This window comes from Notechis scutatus, chromosome 2 (genome assembly GCF_049901735.1).
Source record: "Notechis scutatus isolate UNSWTSFEM ecotype Mainland chromosome 2, rNotScu1.2, whole genome shotgun sequence".
Taxonomy (NCBI): Eukaryota; Metazoa; Chordata; class Lepidosauria; order Squamata; family Elapidae; genus Notechis; species Notechis scutatus.
The window spans coordinates 151,982,190-151,998,565 of record NC_142010.1 but is presented as its reverse complement, the minus strand read 5'-3'; the positions used below and the strand labels follow the sequence as shown (position 1 = coordinate 151,998,565).

At 42.9% G+C, this 16,376-nt stretch overlaps 1 protein-coding gene across 2 annotated transcripts in view; it reads left to right on the top strand.

The window, feature by feature from the left end:
• PLXNA3 (plexin A3) overlaps positions 1–15,517 on the top strand; it is a 76,126-nt gene extending 60,609 nt beyond the window's left edge. For both annotated transcript variants that reach the window (XM_087956829.1, XM_087956828.1), the window contains 10 exons: positions 3–69; positions 397–543; positions 1,265–1,424; positions 1,576–1,679; positions 2,981–3,077; positions 4,608–4,801; positions 7,564–7,733; positions 8,060–8,272; positions 11,939–12,089; positions 12,868–15,517. In XM_087956829.1, the coding sequence (XP_087812955.1) occupies positions 3–69; positions 397–543; positions 1,265–1,424; positions 1,576–1,679; positions 2,981–3,077; positions 4,608–4,801; positions 7,564–7,733; positions 8,060–8,272; positions 11,939–12,089; positions 12,868–12,963 (1,399 nt within the window). In that variant the 3' untranslated portion in view covers positions 12,964–15,517. The remainder of the gene's footprint in view (positions 1–2; positions 70–396; positions 544–1,264; positions 1,425–1,575; positions 1,680–2,980; positions 3,078–4,607; positions 4,802–7,563; positions 7,734–8,059; positions 8,273–11,938; positions 12,090–12,867) is intronic.
• The last annotated feature ends 859 nt before the right edge of the window (positions 15,518–16,376 follow it).

The following is a 16,376-nucleotide window of genomic DNA, read 5'->3' as shown; positions in this document are numbered from 1 at the left end:
AGGACGGAGTCAGTGGCTGAGAAAATGTTGACCAATTGGTTTACTTTTCTGCTGCATAGATTCCTGAAGGTAAGAGTGCCTGAACTTTGGGCTCATGAACTTTTGGGTCTTCAGACCTATTCTGTTACAATCCTGGAATCATTAGCTTCGTCAGTTTAATAATATTCTCCGCCCAGTGGGATGCTGGGAAATTTGAGTGAAAATGCCTGGCATTGTTATTCAGTGATAGAACATAAGCCTTAAATGTGGGAGACCTTAATCTTTGGGGCTTCCTTTAAAAAAGAACATATAGAGCTGGTGAGAATAGAAAATACAGAGCCAGGTTTGCCTGCCATCTCATTTGCTACCTGCAGATTCCAAGGTTTCCTGCTTCAAGCTTGTCTCTTCCTTACCTAGGAATGTGCTGGGGAGCCATTATTCATGCTGTTCTGTGCCATCAAGCAGCAGATGGAGAAAGGCCCAATAGATGCCATCACAGGCGAGGCACGCTACTCGTTGAGCGAGGACAAGCTCATTCGCCAGCAGATTGATTACAAGACCTTGGTGAGTTTAGGGGGTGGCAACAGAGGCAGCCAGGGAGCCAACCACGTATCCCACTAAATCATGGCTATATGTGTAAGAAGGGGCTTGTTGCCCAAGTCATTCTAAGCTTGCAATTCTGGCTTGGAGGCATCTGTGCCAACAGATAAATGAAGCATTCTCGTTTTGTAACAATTGGAAACCTTCCTAAGTGGGTTAATTACTTAATTTCAAAATGGGGGAAACCAGCTTGGAAGAAGCAGCGCTGTAGATAAGAGCTGGGAATTATGGGTGATGTACCATGAAAGATTACATTGTGCAAAATACCATAACGCTACACGGAATTGGGATTTGATTGGTATTCCACAAGGTATTTCATGCTGGGCTGTAGCTAAGGTAAAGGCAACAGGTGTGACTTACAGACAGCTGATTGGGAAAATAGAAAGGCTCTTCAACAAAGTAGCCAAATATTTTGTCCTTCTGTGAAATATCACAAACCCCAAATACAATTCTGTTATCTGCATCCATATTAGGCAAAAGGTTTTGTTTTTTTTAACACCCTGAATGCTGAAACACTTGTTGGGAGCTGCGTTAAAATGGAGAGGTCTAAATGTGTATTTTTTCCTTAGCGGTGGAAGCTGCGAGAAGTGGGATAGTTACTTCTCATTCCAAACCCCAGATCTGCAAATGTGCATAAATGTGTACCTTTACCATGACTTAAGACGAGATCTATTTTCCCTGCTAGACATTGCTATGCACCCCTCCTGAGCCACCTGGCGGACCTGCAGTGCCTGTTAAAGTATTAAACTGTGATTCGGTGACCCAAGTGAAGGAGAAGCTTCTAGATGCCGTATATCGAGGAGTACCCTATTCGCAGCGGCCCCGAGCTGAAGACATGGAGCTAGGTATGAAAGCAGGAACGTGGCAAAAAGCAGGCTGGGGTTGTGAGCATGGAATGGACCTGGGTAATCAGCCACTGGCTTAAATTTGTAACTAAATAGGAAGAGAGAATAATAAAGCCAACTGTCTTCCCACTCGTCTTCCGGTTTATCCCAGAGTGGTGTCAGGGTGCTGTGGGACGGACCATCTTGCAGGATGAAGACGCCACAAGTAAGATTGAGGGAGACTGGAAGCGGCTCAACACCTTGGGGCATTATCAGGTATTTGCCTTCCAGTTTTCTGGACTAATCAACTGTGAGGGTGCAGGTTCAGTTCGCCGGGCTCAGGGAACGAACCTCCACCCGAGCTACGGATATTCGCCTCCATCGCTAATTCACTATCTTAATATGTATGCTTCAGTTTGGGACTAAAGTGTACGTTAACAGTTTTGGCTTTCTCTTAAAGTTCTGAATAGTTTGTATTCTGGTACCGTAGCCATGCTTACGGTAATATCGCCAGCAGCCAACACTTTGTGAAAAATTCTTTAGTCCCCACTAGAGTAGAATCCACTGAGATTAAGAGGGGGAAACTGAACTTCTCTGAATAAAGACACACACACCCTAATGGCTCTTGGTTTTGGATTAAGACTTACCTTGAGGTGCTGCTCTTAATAGTTGTGAGTTTGCCTCAGAGGTCCTCCTCGTGTTGGCCATTTGTTCTTGTATATTTTTTTAAGAAATTGGTGTAATGTATAATTGCTTGAATTATCAATTAAGAAGCTCCCTGTTCAGCTTTTGGCTCCATCATAAATTTGATCAGAGAGCTTTGCCCAGACTAGCTTTCTCTTAACCTCCCCGATATTTTCATGAAGGAGTGCCCAGATGCTGTGATGTTAGAAAGTTAGTAATCCCTTTAGAGCTACCTGTAACCCAGCAGTATTGTTGCCTACAATGTTACTGTCCTAATGCTAGTAATAGGTAAAGATAATGTGGTAAACAAACAACAGCCAAAAGGAAGTTCAGATCACATTAGGTAGGTCATAGTATTTATTGACAAGTATTTATGAATTGATGTGTTGTCATATTCTCCTGACTGCATGATTGCAGATAGCTTTAAAAAGTTCACAAACTTTCTGTCATTACTATACCCCTACTCTAGACTCTGGTGTGGGAGTAATGACTCTCCTCTAATTTACAGAGTTTCAAAAGACAGCGTAAAATGCATTGAAAGTTTGAACTGTACTGATACAAGGGAATATTGTGGGGGTCCTTGGTGTTCTCTGAGCTTGGTGGTTTTCTTGCAGAAGTTTCATTACCAAACTAGGTGCCGGGATGGTGACATCATGAGCACTGATCATGTTACCTCATTTGGTAATGAAACATCTGCAGCCAGACCACCAAGCTCAGGGAGCACTAAGGACTTGCATAGTTTGAAGTATGCTATATTAATGCTAAGTATTATTAATGTTGTTAACTGGTCAACATTCCTCTTTCTTCTCTTCCCTCATCCCAATCCATCTTATCTCTAAACCCACTTCCCCCCCCCCCCTCCACTCCTGCCATCTCTGCAATTTAACACACAGGTAGCAGATGGCTCCACGGTGGCCTTGGTTCCTAGGCAGGCATCAGGCTACAATATTGCAAGCTCCTTCACTTTCACCCATTCGCTGAGTCGCTACGGTAAGCGAATGGCACCTCTGCCTCACCCTGTCTTCACCATCACAGAGATGCATGTCTGTCTGTCCTGAATGACTTGCAAACCCTGGATTTTTCTCCCAACAGCATAACCTAACATTGCAAAGAAAGAACATAATTCAGTTCAGGCGTGAAGGCACTCTAAAATGTAGCAGGGCTGTTCGTGAGTTATGTGTTGCCTGGACCTCTGCCAAAGTGGTATCTGAGATGGGTTGTCCCTGTTGAAGGACCCTTGGAAAGAATTATCTGTATTTTCAAAGGGTTCCCAGGCAAGGGAAGAATCCATGTTTCTTGCCCAAAGAAGAAGAGAGCAGTACGGGCAACAGATGTAGTATGGATGTAGATGACCTCAGAGTAGAGTCTTTGACAGGTTTCCAAGGGAATGTGGCCACCTCGTTAAGATTTAAGCAGATGGATAGCAACTAGGGCTATGCAGAGATCCAGATTTAAATATTATTTGGAGGGGCAGATCTGGGCATACCCCTTGCACCTGTCAGGAACACCTTAAAGCAGCCATGCACATTCCTGGGACATGTTCCATACATGTGGGGTAACTTGCAGGAACTCTGAAAATGTATGCTGGAGCAGTCCAGACTTTCTGACTAAGGATCTGAATTCTATAATCTATACACATTATGCAAATGTTCATCCTTTCTCCTTTTTTTGGCTGGTTTTCCAAACACTGAAAATCTTACCTGCTTGCAGTTCACTTTACGTTTTTAAGGCTGTTGTTATAACCATAAGCTCTAGAAATTTGCTTGAAAGTAAGAAAGTTGAAATGCTCCACTTCCTGGGCTTGGTCTTAATTCCTGCTGAGCTGCAGCATGTTTGCCCTCCTTCATGGAAGGCATACACACGAAGTTGTATATTTTGGCATTTGGGACATGTTTTCAGGATACAGCCTTTCCATCTTTTTGTCTAGATCCTCATAAACTGAGATTATAGCCTTGTGCAAATGAGCCTCTGTCATCGTCTTTTTATGTGGCTTGGCATGCAGAGGCATGTCCTCTCTCTGACACATACACACATGGGCGCTGTGGATGCTTCTTTGCATGAGAAAGGCCATCCCCGTCCTATGTGTTCAGCAGCCCCGCAAACCTGAGATCTAAGTTATTGGTATTTCCGCAATCAGTCTTTGACAGGCAGCTCTTGCCACGTCTGAATTTTATTCCCTGGGCTTCCTCCCAGCATTATCCTGGCCTAGCTGTAATTTTCTTTGCTATTCCAGGCACGAAATGTCTATAATTTTACAGCCACTCCCACTTTGTGGTTGGAGCGGAAGGGGTATACTTTAGTCTCTGGAGGGGTGAGGATGATGGTAGTAGTGGTTCTGCTCAGATTTCAGGCTCTGAGCCTGAAAGAAAGAAAAAAAAAACTTCCTCTGGATACAGAAAGGATTTTTTAAAAGTTTAATCAGGGCTGGAAGGAGGTGCCTGGAAAACAGGCTCTTTGGCTCAGGATTAAATTGAGCAAACTCAAAGTGACTTCGTTTCTCACCCCTCCCAACCCCTGCAGAAAGTTTGTTGCGTACCTCCAGCAGCCCAGAGAGCTTGCGCTCACGAGCTCCCATCCTCACTCCAGATCAAGATTCAGGCACCCGCCTCTGGCACCTGGTCAAGAACCATGAGCATCTCGGAGACCCCAAGGAAGGGGAGCGAGGGAGCAAGATGGTTTCTGAGATCTACCTCACCCGGCTCCTTGCCACCAAGGTATGGTTGGAAGAGAACTGGATTTCGGAATTAGTAGACATCACCCTATACCCTATATTAATCCTACAACCTGGAGTGGAGGCATTTGGGCAAGATATTCTAAGTTTAAATCAACCCTTTATTTTATTTATTTGTTTACTAAATATCTATGCCGCCCATCTCACTGATTCAGCGACTTTGAAGGACTTACAGTAGAATAAAAAACAGTGCTAAATAGCAATTAAAATCAGAAAATTTGAATAGAAAAGTTAAAAGTTAAAACCAAGATGATGGGTGGCCACCATTTTCTTCAGTTGGAGATGAAGTCTGCCCCCACATTCCTGGCCTTCTGGAAGAGCCTAAAAACTTGGGTTTGCTGCTTAGCCTGGGATCCTGACAGGGACTTACTATGTTGGGGGTGGCTAATGAGGTAGAGAAGATAGCAATAGTACTACTTATATCCTGCGTCACAGTGCTTTACAGCTTTCTCTAAGTGATTTACAGAGTCAGCATATTGCCTCCAACAATCTGGGTTCTCATTTTACCCACCTCAGAAAGATGGAAGGCTGAGTCAACTTTGAGCCTGGGGAGATTCGAACTGCCAAATTGCAGGCAGCCGGTAGGCAGCAGAAGTAACCTGCAGTACTGCATTCTAACCACTGTGCCATCTCCAACTGAAGAAAATTCCAGAAGGCAGCGGGGGCCACAGCAGAAAAGGCTCTTCTCCTGAACTCTGCCTGCCAAAATTCTTCAGTTGATTGATGTTTTTCTTTGGAAGATAAGGTATTGCAGAGTTTCAGAACCAGTCCTTCAATAGTCGACCAAGAGATTTTTCAGACTTGGTTGGCTCTGTAACTCTTGCCTTCAACAAAACTTTGCTGAAGAGACATTTCTCCAATTTTTCTCCCCAAAATTTCAGCTTTTGTTCAATCTTGCCAAGTCCTTCACATAGAAAGCCTGAATGTTCCTTCTGAACAGGATATTGTTTCACTTACCTCCTGTCTAGCAACAGGAGCAGGAACATAGGTTCCCTTCTTTGGACTCTGCTATTCTGCCACTTTCCATGCTTGCCAGATGACATCTTAAATAAAGTTTCAGGTGCTTTATTAACACTGTGCAACATCAAATCTGGCAAAATTAAAGCTGTAAATTGCCAGGTGCTGAAAAAAAGCAAGTATCTTTTGAAGTCTGAATTGTAATTGTGTATATTTGTGTTCTGTCTCGGTGCTTGATTTAATTACATTATTGTTATCTGGAACTTTGTTGTAATATTACAACAAATTACAATTTGGTAATATATAATGATGCTGTCAAGATCCTCACAGAGCAATCATTCCCATGTACCTTGGCAGTAGCAGCAATAAATTAAATTGATGTGAAAGTGGCTTCTGTTGAAATGTAGATGCAATTTAAGCTTGGGGATTTTGAAGGGATTAATGTTATAGTTTCAAATCAGGGCTATTTGATATAGATTTATAGTCAAACTCTAGTAACAGACTATGAGAGGCACTGGGAAAGAATATCTGAATCAGAACACTGAGACGTGTTTATTTTTCGGTGAAATATTGAGATTAAATTTATTCTCTGACAGCTGTTTACAGTACTCTTTTATTTTCTGTGGGATCCTAATAAGGGCCTTAGTTTTTGCAAAATTAATGATTCTCCCTTTGCATAATTTAGCAAATTATTTTATACACATTGATCTAGACACCATGTGGCAGTTTTCAGATCATGTGGTAATGAGGAGGAAATTGAAAAATGGGCCAGTTTGGGCATCTAGTGGAAGAAATGAGTGAAAAATCAAATGCGTTTTTGATGATTGCAAGATCAGCTTTGCCAAAGCAGGTGTGTACATTTTTCTCCAAGGTTATGAAGACTTGACATCTGTTAATGAAATTGCCATTGTTAGGGATATACACCCTAGCAGAACCTGCACGGCAGTCAGGCAGGCAGGCAAATATGTGAGATAAATGTTTTTGTAGTTTACACTCAGTAAAACAGATACACTGTGCTAGTTAAATAGTTTTATTCCAGTAAGATTTTTAGCATAGTCAAACAGTCCATATATCATACACTAGTTTAGTCCGTCCGTCCGGGGATTAATCAGTTGCAAAGTCCAGTGTCGAAAAAGAGGTCAGTACACTTACAAATATCAGTCCAGTAATATATCTCTTCGCAGTAGAGATATGAAGAAGTCAAACCTCCTTTCACTCAGCAGCAACAGCAGAGAACACGCAGTTAACAATCCATCATTGTCTGCAAGCAATCCAGTAAGCCAGCAGTCAATCAGGTTCTCTTGCTCCCTCTTATGGTGATTTTACAGCTGCACCCAAAATTACATGCTTTGCAGTTAAAGTGACACACACTTAAATTCACTATCATAGTTTATATATATTATTTTACCCAAACTACGTTAGGTAACCTATTTTATTCCTAACAGCCATTTTCAGAATCTGGAAGAACTCCTCAGATAGATATTGTGAGCCACCCAGAGTTGTCTGCTGAGATGGACAGCTATAGAAATCAAATCAATCAATCAACTCAATCCAAACAATATTTCTATATTCAGTTCATAGCCTCTACTCTGCCAGATGTTCTACCTGCCACGTTTAAGGGAGAACTTACCATTATTGATCACTTCTGTTGTTTTTGTTTGGTAGAATTTTGGTATTTCTTAAGTGGTGGGGGAGTTAGGAAAGGCTTTTGCGATGTCCCCAGATTAAACAAATTGTTCTTTCCAATCACCTCAAAGGATATATTCCGGAAGTATTTGTCTTTTCCAGGGTACGTTGCAGAAGTTTGTTGATGATCTGTTTGAGACAGTGTTCAGCACAGCACACCGGGCCAGTGCCCTTCCGTTGCCCATCAAATACATGTTTGACTTCCTGGATGAACAAGCAGAGCGGAGACAGATTGGTGATCCCGATGTTCGACATACCTGGAAAAGCAACTGGTGAGCATTTTGCATTTTGGTTTGTTATCCAACACATGCTATGGCTGTAAGCCTGTGAACCACAGCTGGAAACCCACAGCCTAGCATGGCTGCTGAGTACCTATCAATCGGCTTAATTCAGAACTGAGTATGTGTTTTCCAGACTTCACACAGCTTTAAGCAAAACAAAATGATTCCACTCTTCAAAAGCATCTAATGTAACAATGAAATTGAGCCTTTAATTCCCTTTCATTTTCTCTTCTTCTTGTGACAGATCATTTGGCTCAAGTGATGACAGTTCTTCCAATATCAATGTCTCATACCGCTTACCTCTTTCTCAATTCTAGTTTGCCCTTGAGGTTTTGGGTGAATGTCATCAAGAACCCACAGTTTGTTTTTGATATTCACAAGAGCAGCATCACGGACGCTTGCCTCTCCGTTGTCGCCCAGACCTTCATGGACTCGTGCTCTACCTCTGAGCACCGCCTGGGCAAGGATTCCCCTTCGACAAAGCTATTATATGCCAAGGATATCCCTGTTTATAAAGGCTGGGTGGAAAGGTGAGGTGATGGGTAAGGGAGGGGGGGGGAGGAAATATGGATGATGTCACTAGTTGGCAGATCACTTCCTCTTCTAGGAAATGGAAATTGTAGCATCTTCAGATCATAGACTTCATAGGATCAAACTCCTGGTTAACAAAACACAATTGCTCTGTTTATAGTATATGTTGTATCCAAACAAATAAACTCTCTTACTTATTAATATGAAGATCTAGTTCACACAACACGCTAAAGCAACTGAAGGTTTTGCACAACGTGCTGAAATACACACTAGCCAACTGCATTTAGCTCTGGTGTGAATTCAACAAGTAGGGCTAACAAAACCAAGCTTGCTTGATTGAATCACTAAAAGACCAGAGGTGGTATTCAGCAGGTTCGGACCAGTTCTGGAGAACCGGTGGCGGAAATTTTGAGTAGTTCGGAGAACCGGCAAATCCCACCTCTGGAGATTTTACAGTATCCTTCCCCTGCCACGCCCACCAAGCCACGCCCACAGAACCGGTAGTAAATATTTTTGAATCCCACCACTGTAAGAGATATATGTGATATATATGTGATATGCAGCCTCCTCTTCCTTCCATTGCACAGAAGAAGGTCTCTTTTCAAGTAGCAATTAAGGCAGAGGGGCAGGAGAACCCAGGTGCTAGATTACTATAGGGCAGTGATGGCTAACCTTTTCGGCACTGAGTGCCCAAAGCGTGTGCACACACCTCCCCAAAATACAATGCATGCGCATCCCTGTGCATGCATGCACATTCACCCTGCCCCTGCCCGCCTTTACCTCCTGCCCATGCTTGGCAGAGACCCGAAGACCAGCTGGCCGGAGGGAGGTGCGTGTGCATGCATGGCAGAGCTGAACTGGGGTGATGGCTTGTGTGCCGACAGAGAGGGCTCTGTGTGCCACCTCTGGCACATGTGCTATAAGTTTGCCATCATGGCTATAGGGAGTCCTTGACGTAAGATCACAGTTGAGCCCCAAATTTATGTTGTTAAGTGAGACAGTTAAGGGAGTTTTGCCCCACTTTACGACCTTTCTTGCCGCAGCTGTTAAGTGAATCACTACAGCTGTTCAATTAGTAACACAATGGTTGTCTGAATCTGGCTTCCCCATTGACTATGCTTGTCAGAAGGTCGCAAAAAGTGATTGTGTGAGCCTGGGACACTGCAACCGTCATACATATCAGCCAGTTGCCAAGCATCTGAATTTTGATCACAGGCCATGAGGATGCTGCACCAGTTGCAAGTATGGCAAACGGTCATAAGTCACTTTTTTCAGGGCCATTGCAACTTTGAACAGTCACTAAATGAATCCCAAAGGTTCTTTTTCAAGAGGCAACTGGACTTTCTGTTTTTTCTTTGAAGACGTTTCTCTTCTCATCCCAGAAGTTTCTTCAGCTCTGACTGGGATGGTGGGGAATGGAAGGATCACCCAGTCAGAGCTGAAGAAGCTTCTTGGATGAGAAGCGAAACATCTTCAAAGAGAAACCAGAAAGCCCGGTTGCTTCTTGAAAAAGAACCTTTGGGACAACCATAACCTGGATGACTGAGAATCTCCATAGTCACTGAACGAATGGTTGTAATTTGAGGTCTACCTGTACAATAGGATTCAGGTCTTGGCCCAAAAAATGGCCAGCAGTAGTGCCTCATACTCAGTATCTTCAGTAGCCTGTTAATGATACCTGGGTAATCCTTGATGTAAACTTGGCCATTAGATGGCTTCACAGAAAAAGGTAACAAGGAATCAAGTTAGTTTTTTCTAAGTTTGTACAGAATATTACCCTGCGAGAAATTTGTTTACAATACAGATTAATCCAAGGGATCCTTTCCCTAAGTGTCACATATGGCATTCTGACTCTCCTTCAGCCATAACTTTTAAGGATCATTTGTATGACTTCTTGCTGTTTTGAGGTAAGAAATATGAAGATTACTCCATATGCTGTAAAATGGGCCAACACCCGACTCACCCTGGACCTATCAACTGTTCTATGTGCTAATAAAAGGGAAGTCATAAGAAAAACAGTTGATCCTGCCTCAGGTATACAATCCCTTTAGGTTCATATGGTGTTTCTTTCCACTATTATCAGTTTTTTAGGCCAAGTTTTCCCCTCATCACATGTTGCTAATTAAGCTCTTCTGCATACAAAGCTTGTCTTCTGCCAGTGAACTAAGGCCACCAGCACTGATCCAGTGGTTACCCCATTTGTAGAGAATAGAGTTGGCAAAGCAGGAATCGACCGTTGTCATGTTAGAAAGAACTGTTATGTCAGCACAGATCAAGTGCTTTTTGAGGCCATCAAGAGAAGGCCAAATATCTATTGACTCAGAAAAGGAGCAAAAAAAGCTTAGAGTTTAAATCTTGAAGTATTGATTCATATAACCTTTGATTTATCTATATATATGGCTTCAGTCTTGTCTGCAATAGAGATTAATCTTGCCAAGTCATGTATGTGAGCCTTCAACCAAATCAGCCAATTATAGAATAAGGAGTTATTTGTCTAGAGAGTCAGGATTTACAGCTATGGCTATCCGAAGCTTGACATTGTCCAGAAATTATAGCAAAAGAATTTATCCACGTAATCCACAATAAATCTGCCCAACTTTCTGTAATCTGGGTTGACCAATTTCCAAATTTCCCAACCCGCACAGACATTGCTGAAATTTTTAGAAGTCTTTCCACATATTGGGAGAGTGTCATGAATCTGGAAAGGTAATTTCTTAGGTTTAGACCCTGTTTGTACATTCCTTCTTACAATTTTCTGTTTGAGATGGGGAGTGAGTTGCCATATTAAAAATAGAACACGCAATTCATTTCTTAGACTTATCTGGAAACAGTTGTAATTCCACACTGTAAATTGTATTTAAAATTAAGGAATCATAGAAAAGAATGGGTCCATGTAGTAGCTTCCACATTTTTTTTAGAGTATTGCTCTCCATTATCCAACTGCCCATGGTCAAAGCTGATGTCATCTACTATATGTAGGGAGGGCTGAATAGAGATTGAATTGTTCCGGATTGTGGCACTCTAGTTCCTTGATGGTTCCTTTTGACTGCTTTTGTGCCTTGTCATCCCAATGTTCCTGGCATTGTAGCAGCTCTCTCTGCCAGATACCAAATTTGGCTTCTATGTCCCCTCCGCCCCGCCACCTCAAGTTTGCATGCCAGGCTAATTATTACAATCAATGTTTATCCAAATATGCCATTTATTCAATATCTGAGCTAAATATTTCAGAAAGTGCAGCTGAGTGTCAAGGATGTTAGTTTGCTAAATTAGTACCCTGGTTGCCCATTGGGTGTAGTCAAGGCAAAAATCAATTACAATGAATCCAGAAAAATAGAATTGCATCATATTTATGTTTATAAGCAGTTTGTTTACGATTGTGCTTGTTTGGTTTTTTCTCTCTACTGAGATGAGACAGAGTCATCTACTGTATCTGCAGCAGTTGTGGGATTCAAATTTTTTTACTACCGGTTCTGTGGGCATAACTTGGTGGGCGTGGCAGGGGAAGGATAATGTAAAATCTCCAGTCAGAGGTAGTATTTGCCAGTTCTCCAAACTACTCAAAATTTCTGCTACCGTTTCTCTAAAACTGGTCAGAACCTGCTGAATACCATCTCTGATCTGCAGGTATATGAAATCCTAAAACAATATTTGTCTCTATGTTCTAGGTATTACCGGGACATCACCAAGATGGCTTCCATTAGTGACCAAGATATGGATGCCTACCTAGTAGAACAATCCCGTCAGCACGCAGGGGAATTTAACACGTTGGGTGCACTGGGAGAGCTCTACAGCTATGTGGGAAGGTACCGTGATGAGGTGAGGCCATGGCTAGGATCACAACTTTTCCTTCCTCCTTCCCCTTCTGAGCCAGGCTGCAAACCCCCCACCTGTCCTGAAGGGAGTTGCCAGCTATACATCTTATAGGGCAGAGAATCAGTCTTCTTCCGTGAAGACAGGGTGGCATCTGATTAGACATGTTCTCAGCCAGCTCCTTCGGTAGCCTCTACTTTTGTGCAGCTCTGGGGCCTCTCATAAAATTAGTCTAACAGTTCAATAGCCAAGGGGTGATTTACGGCATTGGAGAAGATATTGTGACAATTGTGATATTGCCTTTTAATATTTGTGCCACCCTTCCATCCATTTTCCTCTTCTTTTTAGTTCCCCACCACCACCATGTCTGTCATACTTGTACCTCTCGTAAATAGGTATGTCAGCTTTCATAGGGAGGGACCTGTTTTACAGATGGTTTAATCCTAAGGAGCCAAAGATCTGTGAATCTGTCCCAGGGAAGGAAGCCTCTCCTTTTCCAACATTCTTACTCCAGCCCAAAACTCCATCCTAATAAGTGAGCAATCATTTGGCCTGCCTTTTTTTTTTTACTCCTTGCTGTTCAGCATCCCTTTCCAATTGTACTGGATATTTCTCCATCCTGGTCCCTTGGTTTTACACCCCCGTTTTTCCCCCCTGGGAGTTCAGTGCTTAGCTCCTCCTGGCCTCTTTTGGCTCTCTCTCTCTCTCTCTCTCTCTTCCTCCCCTTGGACTGAACCTTTTGCTTCCAATCTCTCCCCCCTCCCTCTCCCCGCCTTGCCCCCAGATCCTGACTGCGTTGGAACGGGATGCTGCCTGCCGGAAACACAAACTGAGGCTGAAGCTGGAACAAGTCACCACTCTTGTTTCGGGAACAAGCTGAGGATGCTGGAGGGGGCAGGAGGGCAAAAGGGAGCAGGGCAGCGGGCATCCAGGAAAGGTGCCTCCAAAGGGACTCTACCTCCAACTTGGCTTGTGGGCTCCCCCCCCACCACACAAAGGGGAACAGACTTGATCTTTTTAAACCTCCTGGAGGGGCAAGAGACCCGTGACCTTTTCCCCTGGGGTGGCAGAAAGTCGCTGTGGTGCCTCCCCTCCCCAGCCTTCAGTCTGGAAGCAATAACAAGCACCTGCCCCTCCTCTGCCTGTGACTTGGGAGGGGCCACCTAGAATAAGCAATGAGGTTGGGGTGCAGCCTGATCATGCCCCCTCCCCCTCAAGCCGGCAGCTAAATGGAAAAAAAAACCCTCACCCCAAATGTTTGTGGACCCCTCCCTTCAATCATATTGTTCATCTCCCTAGTCCCCCACTCCTTGTTGGTAGCTGGTGGAATCTGCCCTTGTTCTGTTTTTGGTAACCATGGCAATTGGATATTTTTAATCTTACCTGACAGTGCTCCCCCACCCTCTCCCAAACATTCACTCCTACCCCACCTGTTGTGCCCTTACTGGGTGCAGTGCCTTACTCATTAATTTATTATTGCATCTCGTTAAGATTATTGGCTGTAAATGATTACATTCCCTCGGTGTAGAGATTTCAGTGTAAAAAGCCCTCCATCCCACCCCCCCCCCCCCCCCCGACCCTTTTGTTCTTAAGAGTCTGTGTAAATATTTGCACTGCAGCCTGGAGGGATTCAGTCCCCCCCCTTCTTCCCCCCAAAAATAAAATAAAATAAATTAAAAATAAGAATAGGAATCCCCCTTCAGGGATTAAGGAATTGGGGTGGGGTGGGGAATGCCCCTGCAGCAGCATGGGCTTTTTATTAGTTCCTTTTATAATTACTTTTTCTTTTGCTAAATAAAAGCCTGGAAAAAAAATGCTGTTCTTGATATGATGTGGAGGGATTGGGGGACATGCCAGAAAAAGGGGTATTCCACGGAAACAGGCCCCCACCCTCTTGCATTCCGGTGTCACAAGGAGATACTTTGGACATGGCGTCCCCATGGGCAGCCTGGTTGTTCTTTTGAATTGCACCTGAAGTGTGGGACAGTGCCAGTTCATGTAGGCATGGAAAACGTTGCTTTTTTTAACAGTATAATTCTAGCTGATCCATCCACCTGTATCAACTCCTTCTTTTCGCCTTTGCGCGTAACCCTTTTTAGTCACTGAGCCTGTTTGCTGCCCCTAATTTGCTTGTGTACAGAGTTCAAGGAAGATGTATAACCTTAAATACCCATTGTGCTTACTCACCACTCTGAATGTGTCTGCATTCAGAAAACGTAAGGATGCGTAGTGGTCATGAATGGGTAACGTGGCTGCTACACAAAGCAGGGAGCCTGTTTAACCTTTGCTGGGGCAGGGAATTCCTCTCTTGAGGTGCTACACCGACCTCCAAATACCCAAATGAATTGGGGAGAGATGAGATGGACTGCACCATTACTGTGGACTGGTCAGCGGTGGAATTTACAAAACATCTTTCCATATATAAAACATCTTTCTATGAAAATGTAACATTAACAAAGCAAGGTGAAAGTCCTTGCTTAGGCATCTTCCAACTGGGCTTATTTTCTATTTGCAAAGAGTTATTTTAAAAAGGGAGAGAGAAAACGGTTTTAAAAAGTTGTTCATCTACCTCAAATCTGTTTTATCAGGTCAGCTTTCCACCACTGGCTGGATCATATGGGACTAAGTTGCTTCCATTCTTGTATAGGGATTTGATGTCCGTCATTTCAACTCTCTTTGTGGAGACCCAAACGATAAAAATTGCCAACAACATTTTAGTATATTCCTGTATTGCCTTCCCACTTTTTAAAGACATTTTAGTTGCTGGGTTGTTTTTTTTAAAATGTGATTGCCTTAGCAGCCTAATGTGAGCGGATAAAGTGGTGTTAAGTTTTTCATGCTTTTGTGCCTTTAATTAGCAGTTCCCCCTTTACAGCTTCTGTTTCTTGTTTCAGTGTGGGGATAACATTAGTGAACAACAGCAATAATTTATTCCCTGAAAGAAGGGTAAGTCATGGTTGACTTCTCTGTCTCTCCTTTTGTTCACTTATGGTGTTATAATAATTTAAAAAATTAAATAATTCATTAAAGCTCCCCCAAACAGAAACAAAGAGACAATTAATGTATAGATAAAATCCCACTGTTAATGCAACAATTGGAACACTGAGCAGAAGTTGCCAGGAGGAAACTTCTAATTAAAGCTGTAGAAACTGGGGTTGTGAGAGAATATAGTACAGTACTAAATTAAATGTGCTGTGGAACCACTGTTTTAATTTCAGTTTCGTGTGCTGCAAAGCAAAAAAAAACAACCTCTTAGTAGCACTAGGGAGGTCAAGTGTGAAAACCATCCAAGTTATTTCACTTATGTAGAAATGTAGCTCTGCCTAATGCTTCCTTTCACCTCTTACCACCGATGTCTGTGCGCCTCCATATGTACTTCCTTGCTGCTTCAGTGTCCATTGAATTAAAAGTTACCTGTTGCTGCTGGGGTGCCATTTGCTTCTGTTGTTGAGTTGTTCTGAGACAGTTATCCTGCTAAAATCCAAGCATTTTCTTAATGCTAAGCCTCTTAAATCTCAATTAAGCATGGCACTGCTATCTGACTTGTGGCATGTTCCTTTTTTATTTTATCCAGTATTTGAGCACCAAAAGAAAAGGCCATTTATTCTGCACCCAACAAACTATGACTACGGGATAACAGAGCAAACTTTGCAAGAATAGTTAGGAGAGTTAAGAATGGTTAGTTAAACCTTAGTTAACTAACAACTCGTCTATATGCTTTTCATATCAGAGATTTCATTATGTATCCCATTATTCACAGAAAGCAAAGCCAGGGCAGTTGTGAAATTGTAGCCTCTGTGTAGAAGGCTGAGAGCAAAGCTGTAGCCTTGTTTCAAATGGAATGTGACAGAAAGATATATCACTTACACATTTACCTTGACAGTATGTATAAGCACACTACATCTGCTTATACAAACGCTAAGGCAGAATCCCACAATCTGTTCACTTATGGCGTACACTTTGAAGGGAGATTTTTTTTTTTAGGAAATGGGAGGGGGAAAAATTGTTTGGTTCCTCCTACTCCAGTCGGTTGGCAACCTGTGTTACTCAAAGAGCTTTTCCTACCCTGTGCTAAAATAAAATATGGTCCAGACACCTTCCAGGTGCAAAATCTTTTTAAGATTTGTCAACCTGATGACTTGGAGTAAAGTTGGGACTGGCAGAAATGGGAAACACAAGCAGGATTAAAGTAGGCAATAGGGAAGAGCAAATTCCATGCCAGAATAATTTCCTGTTGACTCAAGGGAAGGTGGGAGGGAGTACTTCAGTAGAACAACTTGCCTCTGAAGTCGT